At 37.7% G+C, this 20,361-nt stretch overlaps 1 protein-coding gene across 1 annotated transcript in view; it reads left to right on the forward strand.

Annotated features, from left to right (window-relative positions):
• Positions 1-9,252: 9,252 nt before the first annotated feature.
• The window catches only part of LOC122726151 (ATP-binding cassette sub-family A member 10-like), a 117,545-nt gene continuing 106,436 nt past the window's right edge, over positions 9,253-20,361 (forward strand). Inside the window, exons 1-3 of the mRNA XM_043963684.1 lie at positions 9,253-9,457; positions 10,905-11,006; positions 13,949-14,153. Of these exons, the coding sequence (XP_043819619.1) occupies positions 10,911-11,006; positions 13,949-14,153 (301 nt within the window). The 5' untranslated portion in view covers positions 9,253-9,457; positions 10,905-10,910. The remainder of the gene's footprint in view (positions 9,458-10,904; positions 11,007-13,948; positions 14,154-20,361) is intronic.

The following is a 20,361-nucleotide window of genomic DNA, read 5'->3' on the forward strand; positions in this document are numbered from 1 at the left end:
TTAAAATTTATCCTGATTTTAAAAAGGAATATTCACCAAACCTTCATGAGATAAAATGCTTTTAAAATGCTAAATCTCTCTCTCTCCTTTTTTCTTAAAACATAATCACACAATTAGACTGAAAACAATAAAATCGTACATACTTGCATTCTGCTCATATCTTCTCGTTGCAATAAGAAATAAAATTTTTACCAGGAGACACATACATGTAAGAGGTTTCACATAACAACTTTCACCATAGCTGATACCATCTAGAAACATAATACCTTAAAGCATTAGGAATTTTTAAAACTTGAAACAAAACCCACCAATTGCCAATCAGGTGTTCTCAAATTCAGTTGCATGGTTTGTTTGTTTGTTTGTTTTTGTTTTTGTTATGGGCCTAGTGTACCCCAGAAGTTCCCTGGGACAAATCAAAAGAACCCTCCCCTTGAGAAATCAAACCAAAGGACAGACACACCCAAAGAGACAAGTGACACTGGATCCAAACTGGGCTAACTCTAGGACCACCACCCTTCACTCCAGCCTCCCCCACCCCTCAGGGAGACAAGGCCAGGTGTGGCTGCAGCCCCTGTGGTGTGAGGGGGACAGAGATGGCCCTAGAGATCTGGAGCTGCCCCATACCCAACCTCCCCCAGCCACCACCAGTGGTGGGATGGTCCTCCCCCAACAAGGAAACCCTTCACAGTTAGATGATGATCCCACCGGACCCCCACCATCCGTCCTCCACAAAAGTATCTGTTCATCTCCCACTCAGGAAGAAAGGCACACCTCTGTGCCAAGCCCTCTCCCCATGAGAAGAAGTCCAAGGACCTCTCTCCTGACTTCCCCTCCCTAGCCTCCAAACAAACCATTATTTCACTTCAATTGGATTTGGATGCAAGAAGGTGCAATTCCTCAAAGAGGAGTTCCTAAGAACCCCTATACCAAACCCCCACCGATTTTTTCCCATAACATTTTTGCTTTATACTTTACACAGAAAATCATTTATATAATACTCGCCCTATGCTAAGCATTTTACAATCATGTGATCCTCACAACCCTGGGAGGTAAGCTTTATTATAGAAAAGTAAACTGAAACAGAACTGTCTTGGGGTCACACAACTAGTAGAGCTCTTAACACCAAATCTTTTTAATGTTTAGTCCAAATTTACCATAATAATCCTGATAGAAGAGCACACATTCAGACCACATTATGTCTTTTAGGGAATATTTTAGTTTAAATCAAATCAACTGTGGATTTATAATAACTAATGGTAACATTTTAATACTCTGCAAAATATTATCATTATATTTCCTCCTTTTCTCTAAGGACCTCCCATCCTACTCTTGAAACTTATCAGATAACAAGTTATTGGCTTTCTTTCTTCCTTGCAGCAACTTTCTGGTCCCAAGGCTTTTTGTGGCTTATAGATAAAGAATGTGACTGAATGCTGAGAGGCGTGACTCGTTCTCAATTTGGAAAGCACAAGGAGGTATTTCAGCTTCCATATAATGGGCACATTTACCAATAACCAATCTTTACCATATCTAATACTTATATTAGATTTGATGTCTTTCTAGGTATTTATCCTAAAAGGTAGCTAGACTTGATTAAGTAGATTATTATCTAAACTTAACTAGTTGGAAACTGAAGACAGAGTTTGAAAGTAAAAGGTTCTTACTATGCCCACTTCACAGAAAACCATTATTACCTACATTCTGACAATATCTCTAATACAATGAACTATTAACTGTTAGGCCCTTTTCTTTTATGTGTTACAAATACAAATAACTTTAAAACGAGACCAGAATTGATTCAGTTACACCTAAATCTATTTTCCAAATGATATCCTATAAAACCTCAACTAATAATTTCATCTTAGTATTAATTCACCCAAGAACCATTTATTCCAAGCATTTCATATTTTAACAGATTTTACTTGACTTTAGTTTGCATGAATCCCCAAATTTCTTAACTAGATGTCCCAATTTAATTCACTGACTTTTTTTATGATTTTTTTCTCTTACTGATACAAACTCTTCCTTTGTTGGTGAGCCTGTCAGCTTTAAAAAAAGCAAAAAAACCAATAGTGAAACTACCTTTCTATAGTCACTGAAATGACCCTTTTCTTTTTCTTTCTTTCCTTTCTCTCTAGTTAAAAAAACAATTTTTAAAGTAGCATTTTAATGCAATATTCAGCTTCCTAAGTAGTTTTCAAGATATTGTTAGAATAGCGTTTCTTTCTGTCCTCCCATTTCCTTAACCTAGCCACACCATGGGTTTCTAAATTCCAAGCACAAAATTACATTTTTGACAGAAACTTGAACACGTAAGACAATTTTACATCAGACATACATGAGACACAGAGAGACACATGAAACACAATCCCAATCACTTTCTATTTCCTTGAAGTTTCCTTTCTCAGTGCTTTTCCATCCCCCACTTAACATTCCCTTGTTAGGGAAGAGAAGGAAGAGAGAAGAGGAGAGAGAAAAAGAAAACTTTCTTTTCCTTTTAGCTTTTCTTTAAGATAATCTGATTTAACCTATTTTAGACCAGTCAAAGAAGCTCCAATAGGCCAATTTGGTTTGTTATTATCTTTAGTCAATTCTAATAATTTTTTAACATTGTTTTTTAAAATTTTAATTTTTTTTTGTGAGGCAGTTGAGGTTAAGTGACTTGCCCAGGGTCACACAGCTAGTAAGTATCAAGTGTCTGAGGCCAGATTTGAACTCAGGTCCTCCTGAATTCAGGGCCAGTGTTTGATCCACTGCTCTATCTAGCTGCCCCTATTCTAATCATTTTAAAAGAATTTTTGTGCATATATATATATATATGTTTAAAAGATCAAAATCCTAGGCACTAGATGCTCACCAGATCCCTCCCCACCTCCCAAAGCAGACACTGCCACAAGGAAAGGGGGGGGGCTTTAGAACACATGATGTCCTGATGTCCTCCATTCTGATTTTAGCCCCCTGTAACCATTTTGGAAATTAAAAAGAATCCATGGGGCCGCTAGGTGGTGCAGTGGATAGAGCACCAGCCCTGGAGTCAGGAGGACCTGAGTTCAAATTCAACCTCAGACACTTAACATTTACTAGCTGTGTGACCTTAGGCAAGTCACTTAACCTCAATTGCCTCACAAAAAAAAAAAAAAGAATCCACCAGACTATTATACCTAAATTCGAAAATCATTCTTCCCAAAATATTTTATCCCATTTCAATCACTCTTTTGTTCTTCCCAGATAATCTCAGGTAAGCACTTAAAGGGCAGAACACATTTTTTTTTCCTTTCAGGTTTCTCACTGTCAGTACAAACAGGGTTCAAATTCTTTCTATTCACTTGATCTACTCCCTAAAAGGGCTGTTTATTTAGGGATTTTAAAAAAATAATTAATTCCTTTTTTTTTTTTTAGTTTTCAACATTTTTTAGATAAGATTTCCAATTTCAATTTTTTCTCCCTCCCTCCCCTCCCTCACCCTTCCACTAGAAGCAGGTTATCTGATATAGGTTTTATATATATACAATAAAATCAGACATATTTCTGCATTAGTCATGTTACAAGAGAAGAATCAGAGCAAAAAGGAAAAACCTCAAAAAAGAAAAATCTCAAAAAGAAAAACAACAGCACCAAAAACAAAAGAAATAGTATGGTCCACTCAGCATCCATATTCCACAGTTCCTTTTTTTTTCCTGGATTTGGAAAGCCCCCTCTATCATGAGTCCCCTGGAATTCTCCTGTACCGTTGGTTTGGTGAGAAGAATCTAGTCCATCACAGTTGATCAACACACAATACTGATGATACTGTGTGTAATGTTCTTTCAGTTCTGCTCATCTCTGTCATCATCAGTTCATGCAAGTCCTTCCAGGTTTCTCTGAACTCCTCTTGCTCATCATTTCTTACAGCACAGTAGAACTCCATCATATTCATATATCACAACTTGTTCAGACATTCCCCAATTGATGGGCATCGCTTCAACTTCCAATTCCCTGCCACCACAAAAAGAGCAGCTACAACTATTTCTGTACATGTGGGTCCCTCTCCCCTCTCCATGATCTACCTTTCCATGGCTCTTTATTACATGTAATTTTTATTGCATCATGATCTGAGAAGGATGCATTTACTATTTCTGCCTTTCTACATTTGACTATGTTTTTGTGCCCGAATACATGGTCAGTTTTTGAAAATGTGCCATGTACTGCTGAGAAAAAGGTATATTCCTTTCTATCTCCATTCAGTTTTCTCCAGACATCTATCATGTCTAACATTTCTAAAATTCTATTCACCTCTTTCATTTCTTTCTTATTTATTTTGTGGCTAGATTTATCTAATTCTGAGAGGGGAGGATTCAGATCCCCCACTAGTATAGTTGTGCTGTCCTCTTGTAGCTCATTTAAATTCTCCTCTAAGAATTTGGATGCTATACCACTTGACACATACATGGTTAATATTGATATTACTTCATTATCTATAGTACCTTTTAGCAATATGTAGTTTCCTTCTTTAACTCTTTTAATGAGATCTATTTTTGCCTTTGCTTTGTCTGAGATAAGGATTGCTACCCCTGCTTTTTTGACTTTAGCTGAAGCATAATATATTTTGCCCTAGCCTTTTATCTTTACTCTGTGTGTATCTCTCTGCTTCAAATGTGTTTCCTGTAAACAGCATATTGTAGGATTCTGTTTTTTAATCCACTCTGCAATTCACTTCTGTTTTATGGCAGAGTTCATTCCATTCACATTCACAGTTATTATTACTGTCTATTATTATTAAGTTATTATTAGCTGTCTATTCCCCTCCATTCTATTTACCCCCTTTGTACTCCCCCCCATTCTTTCACCCTAACCCTCCTCACCAATGTCTTGCTTCTTACCCCTGCCTCCTTCAATCTGCCCTTCCTTTTTATCACCCCCCTCCCTTTTCTTTACCCTTTTCTCCCTTGCTTTTGCCTTCCCTTCTGTCAGTCCCCGCCTTTCCCCTTACCCTTTTACAAGTTCAGTTTCCTTATCCAAATGAATGTATATGTTATTCCCTCTTTATTGGTTGTTTTTTTGTTTTGTTTTGTTTTTTTCGGCAGTGCAATGAGGGTTAAGTGACTTGCCCAGGGTCGCTAGTAAGTGTCAAGAGTCTGAGGTCAGATTTGAACTCAGGTCCTCCGGAATCCAGGGCCAGTGCTTTATCCACTGTGCCACCTAGCTGCCCATTATTCCCTCTTTGAATCAAATCTAGTGAGAGTAAGGTTGAAACAATGTTCACCCCTCCCTTCTTTCCCTCTATTGTAATAGGTTTTTTTTTACCTCTTCATATGATGTAATTCACTGCATTCCACTTCCCCTTTCCTCTTCTCCCTATAAACTCCCTTTTTAACCCCTTAATTTTCTTGATATCATCACATCGAAGACAGTTTATATTTATATCCTCTGTGTAAAATCCTTCTGTCTGCCCTAATACATATACAGTTCTCAAGAGTTATAAGTATTATCTTCCTGTGTAGGGATGTAAACAGTTTAACCTTATTGAATAACTTTTTCCCCCCTGTTTAACTTTTTAAACTTCTCTTGAGTCTTGTATGTTAAGATTTAATTTTCTATTCAGATTTGTTCTTTTCATCAGGAAACCTTGAAAGTCCCTAATTTCATTGAATGTCCATCTTTTCTCCTGAAAGAGTGTTCAGTTTTGCTGGGTAATAGATTCTTGGCTGCAATCCAAGCTCCTTTGCCTTCTGGAATATCATATTCCAAGCCTTACAATCCTTTAATGTTGAAGCTGCCAGGTCCTGAGCAATCCTGACTGTGGCTCCATGATACTTAAATTGCTTCTTTCTGGCTGCTTTCATTTATCTCCCCATTTCTCTCAATTGATTTTTGAAATCTTTTTTGAGCTCTTCCAAGAAGGCTTTTTGTTCTTGAGATCAATTTATATTCCCTCTTGAGGCTTCACATGTAGGCAATTTGGGAGTATTGTCCTCATCTGAGTTTGTGTTTGCCTCTTCCCTGTTGATACAGAAGCTCTCAATGGTGAGGGCTCTTTTTTTGTTTCTTACTCATACTGCAGCTTTTTTTTTTTTAGAGTTGAGGTCTGCTCTGGGAGCACCAGGGTCCCTGTTTCAAGCTTCTTGTGCTGGGGTATGGGGGCTGCATCACTGGCTTTCTACACTGAGACCTCGGTGGCTTGTGGATTTTTCACTTCCCTGGCCTTGCTGGCTGTGCACTGCAATCAGTAGGCCTGGTCACGCCTGTCCTATGGGTGGCTATCCAGCTGGCAACCTGCCTTTGGTTGGTGCAGGTGGGTTTCGTCACTGTCCTGCTGTGCCACCAGCTTGTTGAGCCTGGATACAGGGGCCTCAGTTGCTAGGCTGTGGTCCACAGCTTCCTGCTGACTTTCCCTGACCCCCTCGGCGCTATGCTGCCACTGTGTGCTGCGCCTCCCTTTTGCCCCAGTGAGACTGACCTTTCCTGAAGTCTTCTAAATTATCTCTGGTTGGAAGACTGTGTCTCTCTGTCTCTTTGCAGGTTTTGTAGTTTCAGAATCTGTCTAAGGCTTGATTTAATGTTCTTTGTGAGGGAATAGAAGGAGAGCTCAGACGATTTGTGGGCTACTCTCCACCATCTTGGCTCTGCCCCCAGGCATTTCTTAAGAGGCCACTTTTACTAAGTTCCTTCAACATTGTCCTTGATGACTTTTCTAATTCAGAGAAACTCCCTATAATCTCCTAGATGTCCCAGCCTACATACTTGAACTGCTTGGCTATAATATAAGCCTTAATACTTAAACCAAATGACCCTGCCAGAGGTTTTGCCTGGCTTTTTTAAACCACCCAGGGAGTACTCAATAGCCCTTTACTCCTGTGGGATCCATGTGCACAGATTTACATGGCTTGAAATTCCCCCCTGATCTGATAAATTCTCACCCCTTTTGTGAGTGCACTCTACCCTGCATTTGAGACATCCCTGCTGAGTTCCTCAGCTTCCTCAGGAGTTGCCCCCCCCCCCAGGTTCTAACAATTGCTCAACCATTGATAAGAATTCAGCAAGACGTCTTGTCAAGTGTTGGACCCTGGGGGGCAGCTAGCCATCTAGCCATCTTGGTAGGACCTCCAAATTGTGAGAAAAATGACTCCTGCTGAATAATTCTCTGGAACTCAGCAGCAATGTGACAAAGGCTTGTTTATTTTCATTCTTGTGAGAAGTGGTGGGTGTCAAAAATGGAGGCTCGCAGGCCCCGTTTTATCCCTGAGTCCCTAACACGAATGGCTCTTCCCCCTTTTCATCACTGCTCTGATTATTCAAGGGTTACAATCTAGGCACAAAAACTAGTTAATAGGATTACCAACCCTCTCCCTCCACTTTCCCAGGTGGAGTTACCTTTGTGAGGAGAATCTTCATTAGCCTCTGAATCAACCCTCATCTGTGAGTACACTCTCCCAGATAGAACAACCTTTGTGAAGGGAATCTCCATTAGCCTCAGCATTGAGAGGAGACAATTACCCAATTCCTCATATTGGGGAATGGCTAAACAAATTATGGTTTATGAATATGATGGAATATTATTGTGTCAGAAACACCAATGAAATGGGCACTGTTAGAGGAAACTGGAAGGACTTCTTTGAATTGATACAGAGCAAAATGAACATCACTAGGAGGAATAATTTGCACATTGACAACAATATTATAAAGAAAAACAACTTTAAAATACCCTAGAATTCTGATCAGTCCAATGGTCAACTGTAAGTCCAGAAGATGGAAGATGAAACATGTGATCCACCTCCTGCCAGAGAGACAACTGACTTAAAATGCAGACTGGGATATCCATTTTGGGGTATGACCAACATGAGAATCTTTTGCTGAATTATGCATATTTATTATGACTTTTCTTTTTTATTGCTCAGTTGGAGGAGGCAGTGGAAGGAGGTGATTATAAATGTTTATAAAAATAAATTTCAAAAATAAACCTCATCAGAATATAAAGCAATTGCCAGGACTGCTAATTTGTTATTTTATATTCTATCTCACTTTTGCACAGTGTAAACACTTGTGGTACACTTCAGCTTGTAAAATAGCCAGGCTTGGGCCAATCATCTTGTTGGCAGCCATATTCTTTAAGAATACCAGGGCTGTTGTTGGGAACTTCACCTTTAGCCATTCAGATCCAACCTGATGAACTTCAAACTCACAAGGGGAATTCTCTGGCTGATCATGTATGATTGATATTCATTCAGTTAATATCACAAAGAAACAAATAAGAGAAACAGCTCAAAGTTAGACAAAGCTGAGACTTGCCTTAGCCTGGGTATGTGCTTTAGCTGCCGTATGTACACAGCTGCATATAGAATGAAGGAGGGCAAGCTACCTCCTTCCCTCTACCTACTTCCACCACTGCTGTGGAAGACACAATAGTCCTGACATAATTCATAGTCAGAAAGGAAGAGAGAGACTGAAGGTGTGGTGACTCTTTTTCATAAGTCCACGGAGTCATCAGATATTCCAGCTCTGTAACCAATATGAGGACTCTGTCATCTCAAAGTAAAGTTTTTGAGTTTTTAAGTTTTTAAGCCTTGAGTTATATATATGGTCCGAAGCAGTTCCCAAAGCTTCCCAGTGGTCAATTGGAATGACAACTGTGCACAGGATAGCCCCTTGAAGCCAACTGAACCTCATAATATATGCATCCTGACATCTTTTCATTACATTTAATTCAAACATCAACATCTCACTAGTATATATTTCTTTTTAGCTGTGCAGTAAGGATGAAAAGGGTTAATTCACAATTCTGAGTCTGGTTTAGGCAATTATCCAAAGCCAGTTGAAGACTGAATGTAATTATGGGGCAATCATGAAGGTCTGGCATTTTCTGTTCATTTACTCTAAACCACTCAAAGGAATAAGTGGGGACTGGGTTTTGTTATTTTTATTAGCATCATTTGCCTGAGGTGCAACTGAATCTTAGATTAAACTTCTTTATGCAAATTGTTCTCTTCTCTGATTGGAAGGAAGTATGCTGTTTCTTTCTCACTAGTCATCTTTCTTTTTTTTTTTTTCAATCTGCAATTCTGTGATTTGGCTATTTGTGTTTGGAGTCTCTGTATTTTAAAATTTTACATATTGGGGCTTTTCCCTTGTGCCTGGAAGAAGAGAACCTAATGAACAAAAATGGGATTTCTCTTCACAAGAATACTGTGTTTAGCCAAACATCTGTAACTGCTATCTCCCTGCAGAGGAAGTGACTGGGAGAGAAAGAAATGGAAAACAGCACAAAAGTCATCATGTGAACAGTATATTTTGGCAGCTTGACTGAATTGAGACCATAACCCCCTTTCAGAAAGAAGTCTGAGGAGGAGTTCTTCAAACTAAGCAAACTTTTAAAGCATTATGTAGAGGAGTCTGTGAAGGAATTGGGACTGTTCTTGTGGATATAAAGAGACCAAAGGATTAGCATTTTTTTTCTAGATTTCTTGCTCCAAATTTCCTGCAAGTAAGTTAAACTCTATTTTCTTGTTTGATATGCATAATGATAATATTTTGAACAAAGAAGACATAAGGAAATGTCTATACAAACATTTGGCTGGAAGGAATAAAAATCAACCATTTGTGAAAGAATTCTTAACTCATTATTTGGCAATGTATAGATTAAATATGTGGAAAATAACAACTTTAAAATGATTAACTAGGAGTGTAGACATTACCTTAAATTTTTGCTATTAAAACAAAATTTGCTAATGGAGCTATTAAAGCAAATGTATCTGACTTGTGAATTCACTTACACTTCTGAATGATTTTAAATTTATTTTAAATATTATTTTATAAAAGGCAGAATAACAGTATTTGGCAACATTCAGGCAGGTTGCTTTCCCTTTTAGCATTGTGATCATCATTATTTTACTAACTCTGAAAGTAGTTTACTGAGATCCGTAAAGTGATTTTTCTGTTCAATAAATTGGAAATGTTTTTATTTCCTTTGTTTCTCAGTCTCAGCCTAAAAGAGACTAGAATTTAATCCAATATTTCTTACTTTCAGATACCAGGCATCCAGTCTGAAAGGGAAATAAATAGGTTTTTTTGTTATTATTATTACAGTTACACAGTTATTATTTCTAGCTGACATGACTTCCTCTGAGGTTTCTTGAGGTAATATGATATGGAGGGTTTTATGATTTCTGCTCTGGAATTTTCATCAGAATACAAAGAGTGAAGAACTACTAAGTAGAAGCAGGTCTGTTTAAGATGGAAAACTACCGTTATTTTACTAACTTGTTTCAAGATTTTAGCATTTATTTAAATATAGTTTTGCCCAGTGCCTATTTGCAAGTGGGAAGGATCATTAGCTCTCCTAGACCCCAGTGTACAACCTCTTAATAATACACAACAGTAATAATTTACTAAATGCTAACCTAAACTCTAAAAGTTAGTATTCCACCCAGAGTGAAAACTTATTCCCAGAGGAAATACTGCCTGGCTAGAAACAACACTGAGACACTGTTTCATTCCTGCAAGGTTATTTTCTTTTCCTTAATCAGTTAAAAACTTGCATCATCTTGCATATTCCAGGGTTTTGTTTGTTTGTTTGTTTTTTGCTTTGGATAAAAGTGAGAAAGAAGGCAATGAAAAAAATAACTTCAATGTCATAGGGTAAAAGAATTCTGACCACTTTTCCCCCAATGTGAAATAGTCCTCTGTAAAAAATCCCTTGAGGGAGAATGCTCTCTAGGAATCATTTAGAAAAGTCCCTCCTCCCTTTTTGAAGTTGTAAAAGATGTACTACAAAAGATAGAGAGCAAATATTTTCTTCTAGGAAAAGATTTACTCATGGAATTGTTTCCTGTTAGGACTTCTCCTCCCATCCCCCTTCCTTTGGCATAACATTTTCTCCCAGGCTACATTCCATTACATTTACTTTCCCTTTTCCCTCTCTTAATAAACAGGCAAAAATGAGTGAGAGACAGATAAGTCTGTGTCAGCAAACTCGGGCCCTACTGCATACAAATTTTCTTAAAAAATGGAGGATGAAAAGAGAAAGCTTATTGGTAAGGCTCGAAATCTGTTTCTACTCATCTATAAAATATAAAAATGTATTTCTTTCAAGTTGCATGTATCCTTTTCCTTTTTTGTATATTGTTCTCTATAAATTCTGATTCTAACGAGCAGACTGGCTTGTTTGATTTTGGCTGTGGTATAATTATAAATGTTCCAGAACAAGGCTATATTTATAATTGAAGTTACTACTAATTAAGGAAGCCTAATCTCTGAAAAATAAGGCTCTTAAATTTATAGAGTAGAAATAGCAGTTCCCCAAATTATTAATCTACCAGGCATCAGAATTACATTAAAATTTTCCATTTAGCAAAGATCCAAAGTTTTAGGGTGTTCAATAAAGATGGTAGAGACACTTATTAAGTGGATTATGGGTGAGACAATAGTAAGTTGAAAGAGCACTCAATAATGTTAACTAGCAGAAACTGAGAAAGTAATATTTTAAAAATAACCTTTCTAAAGTCATGCATTTTAAAAATAGAAAGTGATTTCTAGTTTATGGACTGTGAATGACTAGATACAATGACTAAGTAAGAACATAATTAAACTTGAGACCCTTGGTACACTTTTGAAATTTTAGTTGCAGGGTCTGGTCATTGTGTCAAAGATTTCTGTTGTTTCTTGCAGAAACAGAGGTTTCAAGAAAATATAGCAGTCCACTTACTGATGGAATGTTTCAAAGGCAACAGCTTTCTTTTTCCAAGCTACTGCTATATAGTTTATGATCCAATTGAAATATTTTGGCCCTAGTATTAAAACAGATTCTATACTTTCAATCTCAGTAATACCTCAGTGGAGTTATTGCTGCTATCTCCATGGTTCGTACATGCATTTCAATGAATGTATAGTAAAGAACTAATGGGAATTGATGATGGGCAGAAAGAAAACACAAGCTACACTTTCAATTAAATATTTTTTTGCTTTTAACAAAAATATTATATTGTTCTCAATCTTTTGTTACTTTTCTATACTGTATTTGTTTCATTATATTTTGCCTTAGAATATGAGCTCTATGAGATCTTTCATTTAAATTTAACTTTTGTGTACATGTACTTAGTCCAGAGTTAAGCACATTAGTGAACTAAATAGATTAGTGGATCCCAACCTGTTGGTGGAGGATGCCTGCTGGATTGTGGGGAGGAGTGGTAAGGAATCCAAGAATCCATTGGCATTTTGAGCTTTTCTTTTAGCTTCAAGGTAACATGCATCATGACTCAGTATAACAAATATGTAAATATATCTTTTGTATACTGAATAAATCTTGGGATCATAGATTTAGAGTTAAAAGAGACCTTTAGAGAACATTGAGTACAACCTTATTATCATTTTTTTTTTTGCAGGGCAATGAGTGTTAAGCCCAGGGTCACACAGCTAGTAAGTGTCAAGTGTCTGAGGCTGGATTTGAACTCAGGTCCTCCTGAATCTAGGGCTGGTGCTTTATCCACTGCACCACCTGGATGCCCCCTAACCTTATTTCTTACATATGAGAAAACTGGGGCACAAAGACATTAAGTGAATTGCCTACTGTCACACAGCTAGTAAGTAACTGAGGCAAGATTCAAACTCAGGTCTTCCTGCCTTCATTGACCCATTCACTATACCATGTTGCCTTTATATGATATCATAAACACAATTATGGTTATTTTGCAAATGTATATGGGTGCTGTTGTGATTAATAAAATACAAATTTGTTTAAAAGTATAGGCATCAGATGTCATTAGTTGTCGGAGCCTGAGCTGCCAGCATCCTGGCAAGATGCGACTCTCTGTTTGCTCTCTAAAGGGCAAGTCTTTCCTTTCAAACCCAGATTACCAAGAATAACCACTGGTGGTTTGAAAATGTAAATACCCTCACTCATGTCTCATTCCTTGCAGCTTGCTCTTTTACCCACTCATGATTTATTTCTAGAGATAGCTGAATCCTGAATTCATATGTCAGACTTGTACAGTCTAATACATCTTTCCCACTTTTAGCCCAACTGCTTTAGTACTTGGATAAGCTACTGGTGATCAAACACTTATTTCTTGTCCCTAGAATAAAGAAAACTCTTTCTCTCTTAACCTTTTTTATCTGTAATCCTTAAATAACATATATGTGGAGCTTTGCATTATAGCTGGACAACTGGATTTTATAGTAGATGATATATATATATTTAAATTCCAACAATAGTTAAGGAAGAGACATCATAGCAACCCAACTTACTGGAAGAGGGAGAACCCATTTTTGATTACATGTAGAAGACATCCCTAAGGGTCCTAGTTCAGACATTCCCATTGGGTTAAAGTACAGGTTCAGTCCAAATCCTCTGGGAGGCTATCATGACATCTCTCAGCATGCTTCCTACTTCCATGCTCAGGTCTCTAATACTTTTTTCCTGTTTTCCCAATGCTCTCATCTCCTTTTTCCACAACTCCTTCTTTTCAAAGAAAGGATAGAGTAAGTCTGAGAGGCAAGATCAGTCCCTTTCCTAAGTCACTGTCCCAAAGCTAGGCTACAAAAGTGTTTCTGAAAGCTAACATGAGTTAGTTAGCTTTTCCCTATCATTTATTTTCTTAATCAATGGATACTAGCCACATAGAACAATAAATAAAAGGCAAAGTAATATGGTAGAAATGAATCATGGTTTTAAGTCCTATCTCTGTCACTAACTCCCTGTGTGACCTTAGCAACCATCCAGGCCTCAATTTTTTCATATTTAAAAATAAGGAAGTTGGACTAGACTACTTCTGAGAGGTACCTTCTAGCTCTAAATCTATGAGACTACTGCTGGTGGTAGGAGGGAGTTGGGGTCCAATAATTTTTTTTTATTTAAAAAAGGAGTGCCCATCCTGGAAAAGGTTGGGACCCACTAAAAAAAGATGTTTGATTATAAGTGTCCTTTTTGTTATTGACGACAGTCCATTTAAAAAAAAATGTTCTCCCTTGTGCTTTGTAGGAATGGCTGATCTCCCTACTTCTATTATTGTATTTGTTCCTCTTTTCAAAATATAATCAAGTTAATCACTTTTCTGAACTGTCTCCCATGCCCCTGGGTCGAGTGGATAAGTTTAATGACTCTGATTTAGTGGTTGCTTACACACCGATCTCCAACACAACACAGAAGATCATGGATAAAATGGCGACTGCGCCCTTCATGAAAGGTGTGTTGTCTACCAGCCTGAGGGCAATATTTGGTATCATTGTTCAATTTTTTCAATTCAACTCAGTAAATACTAATTAATTATATACTAGGTACAAGGCACTGTGCTAAGAACTAGGGAAACAGAAACAAACAAAAAAAGGCATTGCCTATCCATGAGAAACTTACATGTTACTGGGAATATGGTTGCAACATGTATACCATTAAATTAAATCAAGGTGATTTCAAGAAGAAATGAGACAATCAAGGAAGGGCTTCACAGAGTGCATGGGGGTTTGAGCTGAGTCTTAAAGAAAGATAAGGAGTCAGAGAAGTAAAGATGAAGAGGGAGTGAATTTTAAGCTTGGGGAATGCTTGTACAAATGCCTGAAGGTAGGATATTGACCTTGAAGGATACCAGGATGAGCAGAAAGGATGATAAGAGATAAGAAAGCAAGGCATTCCAAGTGTGGAGAACAGCCAAGTACAAAAACAGGGAGATAGGAGATGACAGGGATACTGCTATGTGTGGAGAATAGCAAGTAAATTGATATGGCAGGATTATATTGTGCATGGATAATAAAATGTAAATTAACTGGAAAGGAAAGAAGCATCCTGATTGTGAAGAGCTTTAACTGTCAAATATTTGATCCTGGAAGTAACAGAGAGCCACTGGAATTTTTTGAGCAGGGGGAATGTGGTCAGACTAATACTTTAGGAAGATCACTTTGTCAGCTTTGTGGAAGATGCATTGAAGTGAGAAGAGATTTGGGGCAGGGAAATCAATTAGAAGACATAGCAGTAGTACAGGTGAGAGGTAATGAGGGCCTGTATTATAATGGTAATTATTTAGTGGAATGCAAGGGACATATGCAAGAGATTTTCTGAAGGTGAAAATGGCAAGACTTGACAACAAATTGCATATGTGGGATGAGTGAGAGAAAGACAACAACATTGTAAGCCTGGGTGATCTGGATAATGATTATGCCTTCAACACTAATAAAAAAGCTGGGAAGAAGGGACAGTTTCTGGGAAAAATTAGGTGTTGTTTAGGACATGTTGAGCTTGAGATGTCTCTGGAATATTCAGTACAAGGTATCCAAGAGGCAGTTGGTGATGCAGCACTGTAGTTCAAGAAAAAGATTAGGGCTGGATACACATAAACACACACACACAACCTTTGGAACAGTTGTATATTTGTATATTCACACATGTATACATGCATATACATGTATATGTGTGCACACATGTATGTATACACAGTGCATGCATATGCATAGGCACTACATATACACACATGGATGCATGTACACCCATAGGGTGTTCCAAAAGTCTTAATGTGATTTTAAGTTTCTAAAGTTTAAATTTAGGATTGTCAATTGAGACCACTGGTAACTTTGGAAAGAGCAATTTCAATTGTATGATTAGATCAAAAGCTAGAATTTATAGGGTTTAGAAGAGAGTGAGGAGACAGGAAATAGAGGCAACTAGAATATCAACTGTCTCAAGTGGAGTCACTGAATATATCAGCTGTTCTCCTTTTGGCAGAGAAGATGATCTTTCAGATGTTTGGATTATTAAAGTCCCCCATTGCTACCAACAACATATGCCCCCTGCCAGTTTTCTGATCTGTTTCCCAAACTCCCCATGTATGTCTTCTTTTCTCCAGGTGGTTTGTAATATTCTCCAACAACAATATTGCTTCTATTTTTGCCTCTGTTTATCTTTGTCCAAATGCTCTCCACATATTTTCCCATCTTTGTTTCCTGGAATTCCTTTTGTGACTGCATCTTCTTAATATATAATACTACTTTATCTAACCCCCTTCCTCCAACCCTTTTACCTTTTATCTTCTTTTGGAATAAGATACAACCTTCTGGAGCCATATTCTTGTCATTGGTCCCATATCATCAAGTTTCAATGATACCTGTGATTTTAAATCTCTCTCTAGTTCATTTGGCTTGTTACACAGATTTTATGCTTTTGTGTATATAATTACTTTTGCATTCAAGTTTTGCTAAATGGATTAATTCTTAAAATGTCTATGTACATAAGAGGATGTTAACCTTTTTTGGGTCAAGGACCACTTTGAAAATTTTGTGAAGCTTATTCACCTCTTCTCAGAATTGTTTTTAAATGCATAAAATAAAATATAGAGGATTACAAAGGAAACCAATTATATTGAAATGCAGTTATCAAAACTTAAAAAAAGTTCACAGGCTTCTGATGAATCCTGGGTCTAGATAATATAAAAATTCTATTATATTTACCTCTAATAATGATGCGTTTTCCCCCCAGTTTGGTGGTTTTTCCAATTTCTAAAAGTTCAATACTTAACTTGTTTCAATTCAACAAGTATTTATTAAACACCTACTATATGCCAGGCACTATGCTATGTGCTAGTACTACTTAGATAAAATAGAAATTGTAAAAAATAATATTTTACACAGAGTGGGATTTTGTTTCCCCCTCTTCTTAGTTATAGGATATAATTACAGAGAATGAAGTATTAACATGTTGACAAGGTATCAGCATTCTGTTATCTTTTTAGAAATATGAATTCCTCTTTCTAATTGATTCCTAAGGGAGCAATCCTGTTGGTGAATAATGATCATTAGGCAGATAAGGTCAGTACAATCCAGAGAAGCCTCATGGAGTGTGATCCCTGCAGACAGAGGAGGTTTCTCTCTCCTCCAGAGGATGTGGTGACTAACAGATGATCTACTTTTCTGAAAACTCTAGTCAATAATTGGAACATCAGTTCTGGAGTTTGAGTCACAATTGAGGGAATAAAGACACACATTCTCCAGACAGACAGAGAGAACAGAGGCTGCTTTGAGGAGCAAGGACTGGTAGCAAAAAAGAAAGCCTGTTATATTCAAGAAAGAGCAATATCTGAGAACTGAGATCCTCTTTGAGGAAAAGAGTATCCTTTGCATGCCCAGCAGAGACTTGGTACCTAGTGAAAAGCATTGTGAAGACTCTAAAGGAGAAAAAAGACATTGAGTCCTGGAAGTCCTGGAGTTGTGAGTTACTTTGGCCACATGTGTTCCCTCACTACTATTGTAACATTGTAAGTTTGAGCCCACTCTCCCTGTGGACAATGCGTATTTCCAAGAGGGTACCCCAGGCTTATGGAGAGGATATTTTGTACTTATGTTCTTCCCATGCCTTTGCTTTGAGCTAATTGTCTTTCCTGGCTGACCGTTAATGGAAAGCACACACAATGGTTATTGTGAACGTGATTTCTAGATATAGGCATCAATCTGGAATCCTATGACCCAAGGTAGTTACCACCTTTCAAAGACCCTTTGAGGATGAATACAAGTTGGGGAGGTATAGGAATGGATGGATGGAGACTAAAGAGTAAATACAATATATGCTATAAACAAAAGAAATACAAAGATACATTGGTGGTTCTGCTAACATTGACAATTGGAAGAATCAGGAAAGTCCTCTTGGAATAAGAGGTCTTTGATATGAACTTTTAAGGGAGCTTGGGCTTAAAAGAAACAGAGGTGAGGAGAGATAACTTTCCATGCATGAGGGATAACGTATATGAAGATGGGAAATAGAATGTCACATATAAGTCAGTTTGGCTAGACCAGAAAGTATGTAAGGAAGGCTAGAAGTCTAGAAAATCTAGACTGGAACCAGCTTATGAAGAGCAATAAATGCCAAGAAGTGGAGTTTGTGTTTTATGGAATAGGGAGTCACTAAACTTTTTCTGAGCAGAGTAGTGACACAGTCATCCCTTTCCTTTAGGTATATCATTTCAGATATCTGTTTGTTGGTGGCTTAGAGAAAGGAGAGACTGGATTCTGGAATGTAGGGGCCAAATTTAATATAGGGAGAGTTAATTGAGTGACTCACCATAATATTGGGGTCCTGGAAATAATGAAGGACCTCTAGGTCCAAAGGTCCCTCCCCTCCCCGAACTGCCTTTTTAGATATTTCTCCCAGGCAAATAAGAAAGGAGCCTAACAGCCTCTTTTCCACAAATGAATCAGGTTTTATTAATGGGAATGAAATAAACAGCAAAGGTGAAATTAATAAAGACAAAGACAAGGGAATAGGGAAAAAGAAATATAGATAATCCTCCTAACTCTAACCTAAGTCTATACAATCCTCAAACTCGCTTCCAGTTCAGCTAATTCAAAAGAGCAGGGCTTGTATGTTAACTCACCACCTGGGGTCCGTAGCTTCAGTGGAAAACAGCCAAGGCCCACAAGACAAAAACTGCTAAGAAAGAACCTCTTTCTCATCCGCTCCTGCAGCTCGCACCATGGGAAAGAAGTGACTCTGGAAGAGACCAAGCTCCCCTCAGCCAGTGTTTACTCTCCCTCCTCCAAAAGGGGAGGTCCTTCAAAACTGCCTGTGAAGAGTGGTTTCTCCTGCTGACATCAGCAGCATACTTCACTCAGGATAGGCCAGGTGTGGCCCATCCCAATCAGCCTGCCAAATTCCAATAATCTTACCACAGGAAGATGATTTCTATTTCCATTTCTAGGCTATTTCTATAGTTCACATGAAAGATGAGGAGTCTCAGAATTAAGGTGGTTATGTTGTGAGAGGAAAGCAGGAACCATATGTGAAAAAATTCTAGAATAACACCCTAGCTGTGACATTTAGTTGTGAGACTTTGGGCAAGTTACTGAGTCAACTAGCAGTTGTTAATTTTACTTATGTGCCAGGTACTGTACCCTATGCTGTCAAATTATTGTCATGGAAAGGTTGTTATCTATAATGGCAGAGGGAGTTGCCACAATGGGAGTTCCAAAAAAAATCACATATTTGTCACAAATAAGTGAAAGCAAGAAAACATGGCTAGTTTTGGAGGTTTCAATTAAAGTATAATGTTTGAAATCTGTATCTTAATTAGGAATTTTAAAACTTGGCCAAAGTTCTACATTATCAATAATTATGGGACAATTTAGTCAAAAGAAAGGGAGGTTCTTTAGAGCATTCTGCAAATGCTAGATCCAGTAAAGATCAGGCCATGGCCTCTTGTATGGATCTGTCTAGTAGTTAATTTAATTCCTTCATGATAAATTTTCTTACAAAGCAGTAAAAATTCATCTTCCTTATTGAATCCATTAGAAATATTTGTCCTTCCTACTCCCTCTCTCCTATTTATTATACCAATTTATTCCCGTTTTGGGTCTATGCCCTAGGGAAGGGAATATGTCTGGACTCTTGCATGATCGATCCATCATGTTATGACATTAAACCAGTCACGTTTGTTCACAATCTCCTCCTCTGTCTGTAATCTAGTCTTTCAGTGTCTACAGATGGACTTGCTCATGATAGCAACAAATGTTTGTTTAATGAAGATAATTGTAGCCCTTATACCATAACCCTCTGTAGCATGAAGTACCTGGCTCACTTTTGGGTGATACTGTTCTTGTTTCTGGCTCAAAATCTTTGGGGAAAATCTCTGTAGTGTAAAGCTCTCTCCTTGTAAGCATCTACCCTCATAAGCATCCTGGCTATAACATATCCAAAGAAGTTTTACTATAACAAGTAACAAAGAAAGAGAAGAGAGAACCCCTCTGCCTTTCCCCCTTCCAAATGTAGCTTGCTGTGGTGCTTCTGTTCGGTAAATCTTCAAATGAATGTCTTTAAGATTTCTGATCTCAATATAAACCAAGAACCTCTATCAAGGCTACTTGTTCACTCAGTTTGCTACTATTCTAATCCTCCCAAATCAATTTGTTATCCTATTCTTCTTAGAGGCTGTTCCAAATGTTCTCATCCTTTTTTTCTAGCTTCCCACAGTGTAACAGAGTGCTTTCTGTGGTTCTCTCAGCTGAGGATTTTGTCTCATAAGGAACAAAAAAGAAATTGAGACCATTCGATGAATTTTTCCCCTTTTCCCTTCATCTCACTTAAATGTCTTCCCTCACTATCTCCTCTTTCACTCATTTTCAGTGAAGAGATTATCCTTTTTCTTGTCCAGGCAAACCCCTATATAGGTACTCTTGATCCTATCCCCTTCCAATTCTCCAGCAAACTGGCCCCCCTATTGTCCTCACTCTCTCTTCTATCTTTAGACTCATATTATATACTGATTCCTTCTGTACTGCCTACAAATATGTCCATGTCTTCCTACATCTTTAAAAAGAAAAATCTTACTTCATCCTACCATTCCTGCTACTTATCATTCCATATTAAAAACCATATATTCCATGATATTCCTTCTCTCTATCATGAATAAACTCCTTGAGAAA

This window comes from Dromiciops gliroides, chromosome 4, assembly GCF_019393635.1.
Source record: "Dromiciops gliroides isolate mDroGli1 chromosome 4, mDroGli1.pri, whole genome shotgun sequence".
NCBI classification, from domain to species: domain Eukaryota; kingdom Metazoa; phylum Chordata; class Mammalia; order Microbiotheria; family Microbiotheriidae; genus Dromiciops; species Dromiciops gliroides.